This window comes from Acartia tonsa, chromosome 15 (assembly GCF_053477335.1).
Source record: "Acartia tonsa isolate MP-2025a chromosome 15, ASM5347733v1, whole genome shotgun sequence".
NCBI classification, from domain to species: Eukaryota; Metazoa; Arthropoda; class Copepoda; order Calanoida; family Acartiidae; genus Acartia; species Acartia tonsa.
The window spans coordinates 18,574,992-18,593,049 of record NC_137274.1 but is presented as its reverse complement, the minus strand read 5'-3'; the positions used below and the strand labels follow the sequence as shown (position 1 = coordinate 18,593,049).

The window sequence follows — 18,058 nt, the reverse complement described above, 5'->3', positions numbered from 1 at the left end:
CAGCTGAGATTCGAACCTATCACCTACATGTTGAGCCACAATCACGGGTCAATCATATTTTACTAATGTATGTTCAAGTGTGTCTGCCTGGTTCACAATGTTCCCTCTCCACATCACTTTGTCAAACCCCACTAGACCACCATGAAGAGCGTTCGGTCCATTATTCTAAAAAAAAAACAAGGATGACAACATCCATAAGAGCGAAGCTGTAAAATAAAAAGGAAGGACAAATGAACATTGACACTTGTAATATGACAGAACTGAATAAGCAGAATAATAATGTATAAGTAAAATTGCAAGTGAATATGTAGTAAAATTACTTAAATATACAGGATACTGTTAAGGACATACTTACATTTTTAGGACATGATTATATAGATACTTTGCTTATAACACTGTACTTTGTTGTCCTAGGAATCAGTATTCCAAAAATCAGATAAATAGGATAATTAAATCAAATGAAAAATAATCAACATATTATAAATGGACATTTTCTGATATTCTTAAAACAATTATAGAGTTGCTACGCTTTTTATATCGTACATAAATCATGATGCAAAGTTTGAAAGAGATAGGACAATTCTTACCTGTCCAAATTAACAAAAAGAGCTAACGGTTTTGGACTGTCCCTAACTATTTAAAAGATTTGCTTTTAAAAAGGGGCATTTATGAATGGGTCTACAGAGCAAATGCCGCAAAATCTTGTGGATTAAAGGAAGCATTAGATAATATCTATCAATACAAAGGAGATCGTTCGGTCCATTATTCTTAAAATGTAAAGCGGCCTTTGTACATGGTTTTACACATAATATAATATTTACCGTTACAACTAACATTTAATGATACAATGAGCAGCATTGGGTCTTTTATGACCCTAAGTAGTTTAGCAATTGCAAGCTACTAATTTTAATACATCCAATTAAGCCACCACTAAGACCATTGGATTCATTATTATAAAATGAATAGCGGCATTTGTGCATATTTATGCACTCTCACCCAAGTTGTGTAAGAAGGGAGATTGTTATAAAGATTGGACTCCTGATAATCAAGTACATTATACCAACAAATACCTTTATACCAGGCTGGAGAGCACCACAAATTATATGACTCAAAAATAGGCGAGGGTATGTAACTAGTAGGATACTGGGTATAGTCCCTTTCGTGGCAACGCACCTTAAGGGGCAATTCTTTGTATTTTTCAAAGTAGCTTTTTTCCTATTTCTAGCCCCTGCGGGGGGCTCTAACCATGTTGGGCAATCACCTAACCCAATTCAGTTCTAATCTACCAGATATTAAACGTTAATGAAGTGATACTGGAAAAGAAAAGTTGACCTGAGCCAGAACATATTCTTTTCCATTCAGAGTAAACTTGGCCTCAGCTATCCTATTAACAACAGCTTATTATTTGTATTATAGACAGCTTACCGCGCTGAAAACTGGTTCTAATCCACAGGATATTAATCGGTTTCAAAGCAATACTGGAAAAAAAATAACCTGAGCCAGAACATATTCTTTTCCATCTAGAGTAAACTTGGCCTCAGCTATCCTATTAACAACAGCTTATTATTTGTATTATAGACAGCTTACTGCGGATAGTATGGCTGAAAACTGGTTCTAATCCACAGAATATTAATCGGTTTCAAAGTAATACTGGGAAAAAAATTATCTGATCAAGAACATATTTCTTTCAAACCAGAGTAAACTTGGCCTCAGCAATCCTATTACCAACACGACCAATCACAGCTCGAATGTATGTTGTGCAGGAAAGATGATTATAGACAGCTTTCCATGGATAATATGCTGAGAACTGGTTATAATCAACCGGATATTAATCAGTTTCAAAGTAATACTGGGAAAACAATTACCTGATCAAGAACATATTTCTTTCAAACCAGAGTAAACTTGGCCTCAGCAATCCTATTACCAACACGACCAATCACAGCTCGAATGTATGTTGTGCAGGAAAGATGATTAAAGACAGCTTTCCATGGATATTATGCAGATAATATGGCTGAGAACTGGTTATAATCAACCGGATATTAATCAGTTTCAAAGCAATACTGGAAAAAATAATTTACCTGAGCCAGAACATATTCCTTTCCATCTAGAGTAAACTTTGCCTCAGCAATCCTATTTACCTGATCTAGAACATATTTACCTGAGCTAGAACATATTTACCTGAGCTAGAACATATTTACCTGAGCCAGAACATATTTACCTGAGCTAGAACATATTTACCTGAGCTAGAACATATTTACCTGAGCTAGAACATATTTACCTGAGCTAGAACATATTTACCTGAGCTAGAACATATTTATCTGAGCTAGAACATATTTACCTGAGCCAGAACATATTTACCTGAGCTAGAACATATTTATCTGAGCTAGAACATATTTACCTGAGCCAGAACATATTTACCTGAGCTAGAACATATTTATCTGAGCTAGAACATATTTACCTGAGCTAGAACATATTTACCTGAGCTAGAACATATTTACCTGAGCTAGAACATATTTACCTGAGCTAGAACATATTTACCTGAGCCAGAACATATTTACCTGAGCCAGAACATATTTACCTGAGCTAGAACATATTTACCTGAGCCAGAACATATTTACCTGAGCTAGAACATATTTATCTGAGCTAGAACATATTTACCTGAGCTAGAACATATTTATCTGAGCTAGAACATATTTACCTGAGCTAGAACATATTTACCTGAGCCAGAAATATTTACCTGAGCTAGAACATATTTACCTGAGCTAGAACATATTTACCTGAGCTAGAACATATTTACCTGAGCTAGAACATATTTACCTGAGCTAGAACATATTTATCTGAGCTAGAACATATTTACCTGAGCCAGAACATATTTACCTGAGCTAGAACATATTTATCTGAGCTAGAACATATTTACCTGAGCCAGAACATATTTACCTGAGCTAGAACATATTTATCTGAGCTAGAACATATTTACCTGAGCTAGAACATATTTATCTGAGCTAGAACATATTTACCTGAGCCAGAACATATTTACCTGAGCTAGAACATATTTACCTGAGCTAGAACATATTTACCTGAGCCAGAACATATTTACCTGAGCCAGAACATATTTACCTGAGCTAGAACATATTTATCTGAGCTAGAACATATTTACCTGAGCCAGAACATATTTACCTGAGCTAGAACATATTTATCTGAGCTAGAACATATTTACCTGAGCCAGAACATATTTACCTGAGCTAGAACATATTTACCTGAGCTAGAACATATTTACCTGAGCCAGAACATATTTACCTGAGCCAGAACATATTCACCTGAGCTAGAACATATTTATCTGAGCTAGAACATATTTACCTGAGCTAGAACATATTTACCTGAGCCAGAACATATCTATCTGAGCCAGAACATATTTACCTGAGCTAGAACATATAATCAACCAGATATTAAATGCTTTTGAAGCAATACTGGGCAATAAAAATTTACCTGAGCCAGAACATATTCCTTTCCATCCAGAGTTAACTTGGCCTCAGCTATCCTATTACCAACAGCTTATTATTCGTATTATAAACAGCTTTCTGCGGATATCATATGCAGGAAAGAGGATTATAGTCAGCTTTCCATGGATATTATGCGGATAATATGACTGAGAACCGGTTATAATCAACCGGATATTAATCGGTTTCAAAGCAATACTGGAAAAAAATTACCTATGCCAGAACATATTCCTCTCCATTCAGAGTAAACTTGGACTCAGCTATCTGGTTCTAAACCTGTTCTGATACACCAGATATTAAACGGTTACTAAGAGATACTGGAAAAAAAAATTTACCTGAGCCAGAACATATTCCTTTCCATCCAGAGTAAACTTGGCCTCAGCTATCCTGTTACCAACACGACCAATCACAGCTCCCATGTATGGATTTCTACCACCTTAAATGGGTAAATTCCCCAAAATTATTAAGTTAATGAATAAGAAAACATTGCAATAAAACTTTGGGGACTAATGCAATAAACAGTCCATTGTCACATCTCTCCCTCTTTGGTAAATCAAACTTATTTGCCCATCACAGCTCCCATGTATGGATTTCTTCCGCCTTAAAGGGATCATGAAGCAATTTTTACAGAATGCATTTTTATTTACCTTTTCTTATGTCCCCCCCCCCCAAAAAAAAAGGTGTCAATCAATCAATCATGACTTGTTTGTGGATCCGTTGTTTGTCAGTATGTTCATCAGTCCTTCTGTCAATATATCAGAAGTCTTTTCGTCTGTCATTCCAATAGGGATAATACAATGGGTGAAAAATTGATATACATCTCCAATGATGATAGATACAAAAAATTACCCCTACTGTGGATTAGAATTAGTGGTTGAAATGTTTTAACACTCAACTTGATCAACTAACCAATCAAAATTCAAAATTCCTAAAGTTATTAAGCAAACGAATAGAAAAATGCTATGATAAAACTTTGGGAACTATTGTAATAAACAGCCAAATATCCCCTCACTCCCTGCCCCAAACCAGTTTTCATTTCTCAGAAATAAATATTAAAAATACCTGTTTTACTCTGATAACCCTCAATGTTGTCAAAGCCAAGTAATATGTCAATATCTCCAACCTAAACAAAGAGATGATGAAGCACAATTAATTTTTTTTATTTTACATTTATATTCTGCTTTTTCAGACACGCTATAAGTGTAAATGTTTGTTTGTCCTGCCATTTAAGAGCTTTGCTTTTATGGATGTTATTATCCTTGTTAGTTATTATGGGAATAGTCCCTTCCATGGCGATGCCCCTTAAGGGACGTTTCGTCGTATTTTTAAAATGGCTTTTTATAGGTTAGGTTTTAGGTTATATTGGGTTAGAAGATTGCCCCACAGGGTTAGGCAATTGGCCCCGCAGGGGCTAAAAATAGGAGAAAATACTACTACTGTGAAAAATACGAAGAATCGCCCCTTAAGGTGCATTGCAAAGAAAGGGACTATACTCGTTCATATTTACCTTAAGAGAGGTTATGGTAGCTCCATAGTTGATAATTTGTACACTAAGATCTCCTCTACACAGGGTATATCTTGTAATCTAAATAGATGAAGACAATTTAACAAAATTAGTTGACATTACTTTCTAAAATAAATTATTATTGTTTCAGAGCAATATTTTACCTTTCCTTCTACGTTACCTGGATCTTGGACAAAGTAGCCTAGGACAAAGTAGCCTCGGACAAAGTAGCCTCAGGACAAAGTAGCCTCTGACAAAGTAGCCTCCGGACAAAGTAGCACCCGGACAAAGTAGCCTGCGAACAAAGTAGCACCCGGACAAAGTAGCCTCTGGAAAAAATAGCCTCCTAAGGAAAGTAGCCTTCACTGTTAATAAAGGTCATGGGTGCAGCACTTGGCCCCCCTGTTCTGCCTAGCCGCGGCCGCTCGGCCCCCTTGCCTATAACTAACCTAACCTAACCTAATGTACATTTGATATTCTCAACTGTTAATACATAGGTGGTTTAGGATTTCGTGGATTTTACAAAAAGTAGTTGGTAGATTTTTACAATTTTTAGGTAAGGTTAGGTTAGGTTATATGGCCAAGGAGCCTAGCGCCCGCGGCAAGTCAGGCCAGAATTAGTTGAGGCTATTTTCCTTAAGAGGCTACTTTCCTTAAGTAAATGTCCCGAGGCTACTTTGTCCAGAGGCTACTTTGTCCAAGATCCCTTTACCTTATACCCTATATAATAATATTTCCAGTATGGCTTCAAAACCAATTAATACCCAATGGATTAAAACCGGTTCATACAGAAAAATCATGTATAGCATCAAATTACAGACAATTTTCTACAAATATAAAAAAAGTCCCCGGCTAACAAAACTGGCTTTAATCATATAAATTTTCATTTTAATATCAACAAAAAGCTGTCTATAATATAATGTGATAAATAACTATTCCACTTACCTGTCTGCCATCTTCCAGGCTTCCAAAAACATCCTCAGTTATTGAAGTCATTTTTATTCTAAATGCGTATGATTTTTTTCAAAAGATGAATAAATCATTTAAACAATAACAAATATATTAAGAATTGGGACCTAGGCTATAAGGGATCTAAAGGGATAAGACAATGACTAATAAATTGATGTACACCTCAAATGATAATGAGCAAAATTACCCCTTCTGTAGATTAAAGTTAATGGTCAAAACGATTGAACACTCAAAATAATGAACCAATTAATCAAAATTCACTAAAGCCCTTAAAATTGTTGAGCCAACGAAAAAGATACATTATTGTAAAACTTTGGGGACTAGTGAAATAAACAGCCCAATGTCCAATCAACCAAAATATCCTCGGGTATAGAAGTCATTTTTATTATAAACAAATTATATTAAGAATTTGGATCTATTTAGGGATATAAAGGGATAAGGCAATGACTAATAAATTGATGTTTATTCCTTATTAATACACACAAAATTACCCCTTCTGTAGATTAAAATTAGTGGTTGAAACGATTGATTACTCATAATAATGAACCATCCAATCAAAATTTACTAAAGCCCCCAAAATTGTTAAGCCAACGAATAAGAAAGCATAATTATAAAGAAGATGATTAAAGTAACTCAACAGATTATGACGTCATACGATAGAATTGCCAATTTAAACTGTAATTGACCAATAGTAAAATTTATGCTGGCCTCTCATTTGTTATTTTATGTTAATTTAACAATCAGACGGATACACAGACGGACAGGCTAATGTACGGACCGACCCTAATTTAAAACTTTGGGTACTTTTATAAAATTTTAATTAGGTTGTACAAATTATCATCAACAGATTGGGTATTTTATACATCAATTTATCGTCCATTGTCTTATCCCTTAAAATCTTTGCTTAATTTTAAACTGGACGTATAGACCTACAGACATAATATGCTAGTTTTATATTAGCTTCGCTACTACAAATAAGATTTACAACATATTAATAATTTTTTTAAAAATATTGTTTACTCGATAGGAAACAGGATTCTACTAAACAAATTTAATAGACATATGATGCTTGCAGGGATCTAAAGGGATAAGACAATGGCCGATAAATTGATATACATCACCAATGACGATACACAAAATTATCACTTCTGAAATTTACACTTATTGGTTGAAATGTTTGGATACTCAACTTAAGAAACCAACAAATTAAAATTCAATTAAAGTTGTTAAGCCAACGAATAAGAAAACATTATTATAAAACTTTGGGGACTAGTGGAATGAACAGCCCATTGTCCCCTCCCTCAGAAATCAGTAATAACAATGGTGAATGGATATATAGAATACCTGGATATTGTATGAGATTCTCACATACCCTGATCAAATGTTTCTCCTAGCTGGCTAATATAATTATACCCCTCTCCCTTATGACTTTACCGCATCTCCTTACCTGACCATTGAGAAACAAACTAACCAATAAATGAGTTACATATTAGCAACCTAAATTGACGACAATTTTCCCCTGTCATAATATCCACATTATTCTACATCCATTGTAATTAAAGGACTTTGAATAAAACTAGTATTTTTAGCCACGAGGTGCCGAAGGCACGGGCTAAAAAAACTGGTTTTAATCTTATGATTGTACATTTTTATATTCGTAGAAATCTGGATATGATACGATGCTAGACATAGTTTTTTCATATGGATGAGAACCGGTTCTTATCCACCGGATTCGAATGAATACGAGAAAAAGCTTTGCTTTAAATAAACACATTTGAAATACAGGGAGAAAGGGATCAGTAATCTGTAAATTTTATACTGGTATCCAAAGTTTTATAAAGCTTTTATAAGCTTGAAACCTTTGGGTACTTTTAAGAATTTTTATCAACTGGCTCAGACTTTTCAACCCATAATTTCAAGCTTATGAAGGTGCATTTTTATTAATATTCATTAGAAATGTACATCACTTAATTATTCATTGTCTAATCCCTGTAAATCCCTGACTTGAATATAGAATTAGTCACAAAAAAATAATAGATAATTTATTTTGTTTATTTAAATTATTTGATAACTAGCGGCTACTCCCCTAGAGGCCTCTTGGGGAGAGTCGAATTTAATAACCCAGTTTCTTTTTTTTTGGGGGGGGGAGTGTGATTTTTATTTTTTGGGGGGTTGGGGGTCTCCCACCAACCAAGAAAATAGTAATAAACCTTCCTGGGACCTATGAGAAGCTACCCTGTCTAGGAGAACCCGATCGGTTCAGCGGTTAGCGAGATCCATCGGTACAAACATACAGACAAACACACATACACACAGACAAACATCCTGTTACTTTATTATAAGGATTATCAAAGCTGCTAAAATGAAAACGGCAATGCTTATAATAAAGTAACAGGATGTCTGTTTGTCTATTTGTCTGTCTGTTTGTCTGTTTGTTTGTAGCGAAGGATCTCGCTAACAGCGGGGCCTATATGGTTCTCCTTTACAGGGTAGCTTCTCATTAGTCCTAGGAAGGTTTATCACTATATTGGGGGAGAGTACTACCACCCTCCCAAGAGAAATCACCCTACAAAAAAATCTCACCACCCCTAAAAAGAATTGAATTAAAAAATTACTAATATATATAAGGGGGGAGGAGGGATGGTTTTTTACTTTTACTATTTAATAAAATCTAATATAAAACATTGGGTTAATGAATTCCACTCCCTCATCCACATATGCCCCTAGAGGCTACGCTCCTAGTAAAGAATTAAGTAAATAGTTGGTGATCAACTGAAAATTGATTGCATATTTCTTCCCTAATTTCCAAAGTTGTACAGCAGATAACCTGAATATTGCAAAACCTATTTTCAGCTACTCCGTTCAAAGGGAACACAGTAATAGTGTCTGACTGATTATGACGTAAAAAAAAAAATTAGCCAATGAGAGGCCACTATAAATTTTACCATTGGTCAATAACGGCCTCTCATTGGCTATTTTTTTTGTTACGTCATAATCAGTCAGACACTATTACTGTGTTCGTTCAAAGGGAAAAGCGATATAATGTATAAACGATTTATACATTATACATTCAAAATCTTAGTTTTTTTAAATTTTGATTTTTTTGAAAGTTTGAAGCGTTTTTAGCTAGTAGTAAATATTGAGAAAGGATAAGTAAACTATGTACACAATCGGAAACTCAAATTCAGCTGACCTAGTTTGAATTACTCCGAAAATACGCGAAATTAATATAAATGGATAAATGAACAGTTGGAAGGAGTAATGGATATAAGATATACGTGGATATATTGACAGGGGAAAATATGTTGTCAATTCAGATTGCTAATATGAACCTTGTTTAATAATTTGTTAGTTAATCGAGTAGGGGGGATGGGATGGGGTGTATTGTTGTTTTTAGCCTGCTGCAAGGATTTCTTTATCAGAGTACACGAAAAATCTGGTGCAACATCCAAGTAATAATACAACGAATCCAATTTACAATAACAATGTTTTTTTTTAAATTAAATATTTCTAAAAAATGTTCTAAACAAAAAGAAAAAAATCTTCGAAGTTTTGTAGAAAAAAATTTTATATCGATTATATGTATATATATAATTTTGTTGTCATAGAAACAAGGATGACAACATCCATAAAATCGAAGCTCTGAAACGGTAGGACAAACGGACATTAATACTTGTATAGTGTCTGAACTGAATAATCAGAATATAAATGTATAAAAGTACAAGAAACAAAATTGTAAGTAAATTTGTTGAAAAACTACGTAAATACAGGATATTGTTTAAAGACATACTTACATTTTGAGGACTTGATTATAGAGATGCTTCGCTTATAACAATGTACTTTGTTGTCCTAGGAATCAGTATTCCAAAAATCAGATCAATCATATAATTATATCACATAAAATTTGTTGTAAAAATGTTTAAAATGGACGAAGAGACATTCTGGTAACGGTTATAGAGTTGTCAAGCTTTCTAAATCGTACCTACCAACTTCTACAGGAATCACAATGCAAAGTTTGGAATCGATAGGACAATTCTAACATTTTTAAATTAAGAACAAGAGCTATCTGTCTGTGACGTAGAGACGGACGGACCAACCTTAATTATAGAAAAGCTTTGCCTTTAAATACTCCTCTATGTAAGCATTCAATAGTATTTGTGATAATTTTTCTAGTATAATAGTTATTTCTTGCATCGTATTATAAGCAGCTTTCCACAGATATAAAATGTACAATTTTAAGATTGAAGCCAGTTATTTTTAAGCCCCAAGATGCCGAAGGTTCTAATCTTATGATTGTACATTTTTATATTCTTAGAAAACTGGATATAATAAGATAATACTAGAAAAATTAAGATACATTTTTATTCGTTTGGATGAGAACCAGTTCTAATCAACGAGATATGAAATGTTTTTTTTGAATGAATACGAGAATAATTATTTCACCACCCTATTTATCTATACTATTTCCTTACAATAAATTAACAGGAGGTTTGTCTGTTTGTTTGTACCAAAGGATCTCGCTAACCTCTGAATCGATATGATTCTCCCTTACAGGGTAACTTCTCATAAGTCCTATAACTATTTTTGGGGAGGATACCACAAACCTACCAAGAAAAATCGCCACAAGAAAAAAATTCCACTGCACCCCCCCCCCCCCAAAAAAAAAAAAATTAGATTTAACTAAAATTTAAAAAGGGAGGCCTCTAGGGGCCTAAACACTAGTAATATTATATAAAGTACTAAGGGTTTTTTTTATCTGTTGCTCAAAATATCAATAATTATTTAAATAATGAAATGATCGGGGAAATGTAAATAGTAAATTGTGCTGTAATGATGGAAATATTATCAAAAACTTTCAGCATTCTATCTTTTATAGGAGCTGAGTAAATCCCATTTCCCCCATAGCATTACGGACTGACAGACAGACAAAGTGAATCATAGAGTAGCTTCGCTACTAAAAATGAAATTATTATGTTATAAAAGTTAATAATGAATATCAAAATATAAATCAGAATTATTCAATGAAAGTCAGACTGACAGTGATAATCACCAAAATAAAATAGCTACTAATAAAAATCATTTTTAGTTGTCACTCTCTCAGTTCAGTCAGACGCAGCGATCTAAAGGGATAAGACAAAGGCCGATAAATTGAAGTATATCCCCAATAATGATACACAAAATCACCAATTCTGTAGATTAAAATTAGTAGTTCGTTTGAACACTCTATTTATTTAACCAACCAATTAAAATTCACTAAAGTCCCCAAAGTTGTTAAGCAAACAAATAAGAAAACGTTATTACAAAACTTTGGGGACTAATAAACAACTAATTTTCACCTCTCTCTCTGAATTAAGCAGACTAGACTAAGCAGACAGAAAAAAAACAAAATTATGTTTTGTCTGCAATTTTGTAAAAAAGAAAGCTATATATTTGATGGACTGTAAAAAAATGCCAATTCTCAAATGACGCAAATTTCAGATCTCTGTTTTCGCGATTTGATTTACTGATTTTCTCTATAAGATAAAAGATATTCGTTAATTCGCTATGATATAAAGATGATTTTTTTCATATCACGAAAAACTGAGTTTGGAAATTTGTATAACCCTTCTAACATTGCGTACGACTTCGAGAAACGGCATTTAATACTGTCTATCTCATATTTTCTATTAGATTTAAATGACTCTCTTAACCCTTAACAGTCGGGCCCCTTGCCGCACCTTAATCAGTCGGGGGGGGGGGGGGGGGCGTTAAACGCCCCCCCATATTATCTCAGTTCCTATTAGAGCTAGAGGGCTAAATTTTTTTTTGTGCAAGTCCCCTGTGTTATGATGAATTTCCGACCTTAAGTAAGTCAAAGTCAATTTTCGCTTCCTTCACCCTTTTATTTAACAACCTTTGTTTTTCGGTCCTTTTTTACTTAAAAATTTCAAACGGCTGTAATTTTTTTTTTTTGAAGCTAGAAGAAAATTTTTTTTGCAGAAAATGTTTATCTTTATGTAAATTTTATATTTGAAATATCAAAATATAATTTTCAGCGGCCGCAGCTGTACTTGGCAGCTGTCAGCCGCCGCAGTTGGCGGTCGGCGGGAAAACGGCGGCGGATCTTTATGAAATTTTAATACATCATGTAGACATGTAAGAAAAGCTTAAGTTTAAAATTTGAAGTCTCTAAGTCAAAAATTGCGGCCACAGGAGCCTTTTAAAGATTTCTGGAGACCTGGAGGATCAGGACCTGCAGGATCATACCTGGAATCTAAAATTGACTCGAACACCTGTATTTAATATGAGGATGTACTACAAGAGGATATTTTAGTATTTTAGTAAGATAAAATGCTTTGTTTAAGTCAAAAAAATATTTTTTCTCTTTACCTGGATGACCCTGCCAGGTTTGCTGGCATCCTGTGCCCGCCAGGATGGAGATTTTCAAAAAATTCCAACTCTCAGTTATGTGTCATACCCACACTTCAAAAAGTCAAGCAGTTTGGGCTCTTTATCTTCCACACACAGAAAATGAGATAGAAAAAACCGGATGGGGGAGCCCCCCCGACCGTTAAGGGTTAAACCCCTCTTTTTTCATTTAACTAAATTGTTATCTATCATACAAAGTAGCTTGATTTCTGTCCGTCCGTCCGTCTGTCTGACTGTCCCTTAAGATCTTGGTAACCACTGAACTGATTTGATTCTTCTCTTCTATATATATCTACTGGTAGTTATAAGCTATTTTCTTGGGGGGTGGGAAAGCCACAACCCCCCCCCCCCCCCGAAAAAAAAAACATTCCCCTAATTTTTTTAGGCAGTTGATTTAAAATGTTGTGGTCGCAGCACCAGAGGTAATTAATTTAATACTAGTTATAAAGTAGTAAGGTTTTTTAAGGAACTCTAAAACTGCCGAATATATACATATATGGATCTCCTTCACAGTGAAGCTTTTTGTAGGTCCTTGGAAGGTTTATAACTATTTTTGGGAATGGAACTTCAACTCTTCAAAGAGAAATCGCTCCTAGAAATTTTTTATTTGTTTTTTCTTTTTTTACATGAAAGTGGAGGGTATACTCCCCCCCCCCCTCTCCTCCTCCCACAAGAGGCCTCTAGGGGCGTAGCCTCTAGTAATGAAGATAAAGAAGCAAGCTGTATGTGTGTGTATTATAAGATCTCCTAAACAGATTGAACGATCTCTTTTTTGAGGTATTTATTTACACAAAAAATGGACTAAAACTTTTTCGATATCTTATGCTTCATCAAAAATAAAAAATAAACTTACCATTCTAACAATTTATAAATTATTACTTGGATGTTGCACCAGATTTTCATGTACGCTGATAAAGTGATACTTGCATTCACCCACTTTACCCATCCCCTCCCCCTCCCATTGCACACTGGTCCGGAGGGGTCAACAATTCAATTTTTCCTACCCATCAATTTAGACAAAAGTTGACCTGCCAGCCTTCAAAGACATCCTGGGCCACCTATATTTTAAATATCAACCCATGTTGATAATATGTTTTTTGAAATAATTTGGGGCCAAAGCTGCAGAACTCTAAAATCTAAGAACGTATTATTGACATAGTTAAATTGGCTATACTTGCTTAAATCTGATAAAATCAAATATCCGCATGTTGGAAATTGTCCAACTAAAATAAGTCCTATATAAGTTCAAAAATTATTATAAGACAAAAAATGGTACAAAATGCAAAAATGTGTTTTTTTTTCTCAGTTTTTAAGATAAGGGTAATTTTGGCAAAATTTTCTTATTGAGTACTCTCTGAGCTTTTCGCATGTTTATTAAAGAGAATTTGTTGATATTGTAATTAGCTTCATATTTCACGATATATATGGCATCCGGTTTTGTTCGTTTTTTGCATTATCTTAAAAACTATTAGATCGATTAAATTTCATCGATGTTGTAATTTAGAATTATTCCGACGCACGTAGAGGGGGGAAGGATCTATTTTTGCGGAGTAATATCTGAGAAACAAAATGAAAACATACGAAATAGCTAAATAGTATAAAAATCTGTTATATTTCATGTAGATTAGTTAAAATAAATTTCTAAATGTCAATTTTATTGTTTTATATCCATATAATTGATATTATTCTTTTAGCCTACTCTATATAAGTCTTCGTAAGTCTGTCTGCTACGCTATGCGAGTACTTGTGTGTGTGTGTGTGTACTTAGACTAAGGTTATACAATACATAGTAATAACCGAGAATACATACACAAATTCAAAACATAAACGATTAACAAACGCATTCATTGGCGCGCTATAGCCTTTAATGCAGGAATAACAATTGATTAAAATGATTTTTAAATGGATTAAATCAAGACAATATAGATAAAATGATCAAGATATTAAAAAAAAATCGCAAAAATTTGAAATTTGCAGCTACTGAAAAACTGGTTATACTTACAAAAATTTTTACTTCACATGATATTTAGCCAATGCAATTGTCTACAAAAAAGTATTTCATAGTCTTCTTGATTTAACAACTCCTTCCAGCCCTAAATGTCCAATAAAACCTCGGGAACGGCAAAAATCAGACTTTAAAGGTCATTTTAACGGTCTTTGACCTTTGAGGTCATGTATTTTTTTTCTCATAAATGGCTTCCCTGACCCCTAAAACCCCCAATTTGCTGTATTGGGCATTAAAATCGGCCAAAAGACGGCTGAAAACGAATTGTTGACCCAAAACTGCGTTTTCAGACCAGTGTGCATTGGATGAACAATGACTCTCAGTATATCCATGTATTCGATATAAATTACTTTGATAAATTCATTTTTTTGTAGAGGTTTCGAGTTTTTTCAAAAGCAAACCTTTTCTGTAATTAGGGTCAGCCCATCCGTAACGGTCAGCACTTTTCTTTGATTTGGACATGTGAGATTTGTCCTATTGATTACAAATCTATTATAATGATTCCTATAACATTTAGGAAGCGTAGAAACTCTATAATCATTACCAGAAAGTCTGTACATCCGTTTTAAACTGATTTAATAACAAATTTTTGTATAATATAATGATCTTGTTCATTTGATTTTTGTAATAATGATTTCTAGGCCAACAAGGTATAAAATAGTATTTGTTCCTTTGTCCTTCGTTATGATTTTATAAGCTTTGCTTTTAAGGATGTTGTCATCCTTGTTTTAGAGTAAGAGGACGTACAATATATTAGTTTCTCATAAATCAACATATTGATAAATAGAATTACCCTATTGGTCCTAAACTCGTATACATCAAATATGTATTTTTTTTTGCAGCTAATATATGATTATGAATGTGTGTGTGTGTGTATGTGTGTGTGTGTGTGTGTGTGTGTGTGAGAGAGGGTATCTTCCCAAAACATAGTTTTTAACTTTCCTTGGGCATTTAAGATGTTTCACTGTAAAGGATTTACCATATCAGCTCACAAACACACACACACACTTACACAGATAGATATCCTGTTATTTTTATTTAAGGATTTTATCCCTGGCTATCGTCAGCGCTCCCACGTTGGACGTTCCACCAAAGCAGCAGATCAGAGGTGGATTCTTTTTTAAAAATTTTGCTTGCTACTTGCTGGTAAGGCAAAATTATTTGTCTGAAAAATCCTCCAAATTCAAATAAAAATCCAGAAACAGAAATAAAATCTTATGACCCTTCTATGATTTTATTTAATTTTTATAGATTTTTATGTAATTTTGGAGGATTTTTCACACAATCAATTTTGCCTCATAAGCCGAATTTTTAAAAATAATTTACCTCTGTTTAGTTTAGCAAAATCTGGCGGCTTACAGTGGGATCTTTTGACAAATATCGGGACAAAACTTCAATAAATAAGCTTGTATTTGAAGAAATGATGTAATTTCTTTTGCTTTAACTTAGTAATAACTTAAATTTTGCTCCTGTTAACTTCTAATCTTTTAATTTTTAAAAAAATCTATAAATCTTCATAACTTTAGCTAGGATAGGAATATTTTAATAAAATCAACGTCTATGTAAATATTTCTTCAATGCAAACAATGTTTGTTAACATGAATATAGCGTCAGGTGCACCCAGTTTGAGTCCCGGCTTTTTTAGGTAGGCCCAGAATAAGTAAAATAGGACACATATCAGGTATATTTTAAAATATTTTTTGTACAGAAATAAACAACAATAACATAATTTTCAAAACACTTTTGATTTTGTGTTAAAGTGGCTGTGAATTTGCAAATAACGTTATATTGTGGTAGCGGCCTCGGTTTATCAGCCGCTTCCCAAGTTCAGGATTACGGCAGTGCGAACAGACGTGGACACATATAATTATAGAGAAGCTGGTCTTCTCTATATATCACCAAATAACAAACAGAATTTACTTAGGTGTTACTTTATTCAGAGTCTAAAGGTTACTGATTTATAATACAACAAATAATCAATACACAGATTGGAATAATTAATACTAAATCAAAGGTTAAATATAGATATACATGCAATAAACAAAATGGACAACATTTATCCCCCATCCCTGGAAAGGGGTGGGGAACCAAGCAAATCAGATTAACCATAATGCGGCTGTCAAACTATAATCAATTTTAAAGTATGGGGGAGGGGTCAGGTGTACCCATCCCTCCGTTACTCGGGGGAGGTCTCTCAGCCCTCCTACGAGTTGGGGTCAGGGTTGCCATGCAGCATGGCCCAGGGTTGCTGAATACCACAACTCTCCCCTCGGAAGGCTGGGGTTTTTTTTCTGCACCGCCAGACTTCCGACAGTGGTTGAGGCCTTCAGCTTTCCTTGTGCAAGAAATGGGGTTTCCTTGGGAAACGGCTCCCCCACCCTAACGGTGAAGGGGGGGGAGGTGTTCATGGACGGTTGGCCTTATTGGCCTCAGGGGTGTAGGGACTGTTATTTACAGGGGTTAACAATTCAATGGAATCCTAGTGGTGGTTTGCAGGCTCTCAAAGTTGATGAGCTCCCAGCATGGGGTAGAAGGTAGAGGCCGGCTTCTGTTGAGTCTGTAGCTTGGTGCCAGCGGGTGCCAGGCCACCTCCTTGTGCTGCCTCCAGGAAGATAATGGTCAAGTCCCCCAGTATCTTGAGGGTCAACAGCAACAAACACAGTATGGCTGCGCCATCTCCCCATTCATGGATGGCCTGTCTGAAGCCAGCCCAGAGGTCCAGGGTTCCCTCCCCTTCCTCCGCCAGTCTGTCGATGTTGTAGGATACAATGCCATGGTCTCCTGTGGCTGAGCAGCTTCCCTGCTGGACGCAGGAGCCGTACGATAGGCCGGTCAGCATGGCGGCCTTGTATGCCGGGAACGACAGTAGCTGCTGCCAATCATTCAGCTCGGCCTGGGAATACAACCCTCCCGAGCTAAAGTCATGCAGGGGCTCGGTCAGCAGCTGCTTGGGCGTCTCCAGGGGGGTTGGCCTCTTCTTAGGGGCTGGAGTTAGCTCTATCCACCCCTCCTTGACGTGCACAGTTAAGGGGTAGGTGGAGGAACAGGGAATCTTGGTGGCGTGGCTGCTGTACACTTTTGTCACGGCATCTACAAATCCGGTGGGCTCTACCAGCACTTTGTCCCAGCACTCGTTGCTCTCCCGCACCACATACTTGTTTCGTTGGCAGGTAAGCTGGAGCAACACATCTCCCCTCAAGATGGAGAACGTGCTCCCCTGGACGCGCACCGGGTGCGCCGGGTCCAGCTGCTGGAGCTTCCAACAATTTGCCGCCACCTCTTCTGCGGCTGCGCTCTGCATCCGAGTCTCCAGGGTGAATCCGATGTAGGCCGCATGTATCTGGGCCTGGAGGGGGACATCCACGTCCCTGGCCGACACCCTGGGCAGCGTTGCCGCGGCCGGGTCAGCCGCCATGAACAATGCTGGGTGGTTGGTTGCGTGGGCCTCAAAGTCGCAGTTCACTATAGAGGTGGGGGTAGTCATATTAATGAAGAATTGTGCTTGATGGTCCACCAAGAATGCATCCATCACCAGGCTAGGCTGGAGGCTGCGGATCATCCTCAAGGGGCAATCTTAAATCTAAAGTGCTGCTATGTCTGGCACAAACTTATTACAATGCACAGTTGGGACCTTTGGAGTATCAAATCTTGATACTCAAAAGGCTTTCAATTTCA

At 35.7% G+C, this 18,058-nt stretch overlaps 2 protein-coding genes across 5 annotated transcripts in view; both read right to left on the bottom strand.

Moving 5' to 3' along the window:
- Positions 1-6,069, bottom strand: part of LOC145307423 (galactose mutarotase-like) — a 17,856-nt gene extending 11,787 nt beyond the window's left edge. For all 4 annotated transcript variants that reach the window (XM_080149859.1, XM_080149860.1, XM_080149861.1 and 1 more), the window contains exons 1-5: positions 5,947-6,069; positions 5,005-5,082; positions 4,560-4,620; positions 3,833-3,933; positions 88-165 (exon numbers count right to left, since the gene is read on the bottom strand). In XM_080149859.1, coding sequence (XP_080005985.1) covers positions 88-165; positions 3,833-3,933; positions 4,560-4,620; positions 5,005-5,082; positions 5,947-5,997 — 369 coding nt within the window. In that variant the 5' untranslated portion in view covers positions 5,998-6,069. The remainder of the gene's footprint in view (positions 1-87; positions 166-3,832; positions 3,934-4,559; positions 4,621-5,004; positions 5,083-5,946) is intronic.
- LOC145307420 (uncharacterized) overlaps positions 1-18,058 on the bottom strand; it is a 178,204-nt gene that overhangs the window by 88,359 nt on the left and 71,787 nt on the right. The gene's annotated exons all lie outside the window — the stretch shown is intronic.